This window comes from Pyxicephalus adspersus, chromosome 4 (assembly GCF_032062135.1).
Source record: "Pyxicephalus adspersus chromosome 4, UCB_Pads_2.0, whole genome shotgun sequence".
In the NCBI taxonomy this organism is placed as follows: domain Eukaryota; kingdom Metazoa; phylum Chordata; class Amphibia; order Anura; family Pyxicephalidae; genus Pyxicephalus; species Pyxicephalus adspersus.
In genome coordinates, this window is record NC_092861.1 from 4,332,990 (window position 1) to 4,334,539 (window position 1,550).

The following is a 1,550-nucleotide window of genomic DNA, read 5'->3' on the forward strand; positions in this document are numbered from 1 at the left end:
TAGCACTATGTGCAAAACATTTGCCACATTCTGAGCACGTAAATGGTTTCTCTGCTGTGTGAATTCTCTGGTGTTCAGCAAGATTACATTGTCGAGAAAAGCACTTGTCACATTCTGAACATTTAAATGGTTTCTCTCCTGTGTGAGTCTTCTGGTGTATATAAAGATTAGAATTGAATGAGAAGCACTTGTCACATTCTGAACATTGAAATGGTTTAACTCCTGTGTGAATCCTCCGGTGTTTAGCGAGACTAGAACTTGATGAGAAACACTTGTTACATTCTGAACATGGGAATGGTTTCTCTTCTGTGTGAATCCTCTGGTGAATAGCAAGATCAGCATGTCGCGAAAAGCACTTGTTACATTCTGAACATTTAAATAGTTTCTCCCCTGTGTGAGTCTTTAGGTGTGCAGAAAGATTAAATTTTTTTGTGAAACTTTTGTCACATTCTGAACATTCAAATAGTTTCTCCCCTGTGTGAATTCTCATGTGTCGAGCAAAAGTAGAAACGTGTGAAAAGCACTTGCAACATTCTGAACATTGAAATGGTTTCTCCCCTGTGTGAATCCATTGGTGATCAATGAGTTTTGACTTAGAGATAAAACTTTTCTGGCACTCAGAGCACTGATTTAGCGTCTCTCCAACTTGACTCATTGTATGTTCATGAAGATTTGCCTAGCTATTAAATGTTTCCCCAGTGGGTATTGAATGATCAGTTCATCATATATCTTCACCTATTGAAAAAAACAATAATACATGTTTATTTAACATTCTAATTTTAACAAAAGTGAAATAACTGAAATCAGATATTCATTTTGTGCCATTTGGAGGTATAAATAATAAAAAATGTTTTTCTGACCAACAGCGACCTGCTGAGTGATTGGAAATTACAAATCTTGCTGTGAACCTACTTGGTAAGTTCTGTTAAATGCTTTTGTCTTCTTATAATCATGAGCCATTTGTAGTGGGGTGATAACTGAAATACCCAGTTACTTTAACATTTTTCTACCTGAATTCCAGTTTAATGTTTAAAAATATTCTAAAATAAAAAGAAAACAAGTTATTTTAGTTGTAGACATGACAGCTGTATTTTTGTCAGTCACTACACCATTTATTCTTTACATGTATTCCAGTAAATATAATCTACCTGTCCTAAGGTGATAATTCTCACTAAATGTATTGCACAGATAGATGAATCATTTTTACCATAGACAACCAGTAAACCAGTAAAAAAAGTAAGAATTTAATACATTTGTAACCAAAAAAATCCTTTGTATAAATGCACAAATTTGTTATATGTTAAAGTATAAATACCTGGAATGGTGGAACAAAGAAATGTATCTGCAAAACATTGTTCTCCTGATCTGTCTGTGATTCTAGTAACTGACTGAGCTGTGTTTTACCTTAAATACAATTCCCAACCATCCCCCAACATAGGGTGGCTTTAGAATTGCTAATAGGTGTAATCTACCTAACAAAAGGGTGTGTTTCCAAAACATTACTGGGCAGTGTGACCATTCTTTGTCTCCACCTAGCATACAAAATCATT

At 34.5% G+C, this 1,550-nt stretch overlaps 2 protein-coding genes across 2 annotated transcripts in view; one reads left to right on the top strand and one right to left on the bottom strand.

Moving 5' to 3' along the window:
* The window catches only part of LOC140327980 (uncharacterized), a 648,380-nt gene that overhangs the window by 564,043 nt on the left and 82,787 nt on the right, over positions 1–1,550 (top strand). The gene's annotated exons all lie outside the window — the stretch shown is intronic.
* LOC140328568 (uncharacterized) overlaps positions 1–1,550 on the bottom strand; it is a 63,901-nt gene that overhangs the window by 15,656 nt on the left and 46,695 nt on the right. The window contains exon 3 of the mRNA XM_072408276.1: positions 7–676. Within this exon, the coding sequence (XP_072264377.1) occupies positions 7–676 (670 nt within the window). The remainder of the gene's footprint in view (positions 1–6; positions 677–1,550) is intronic.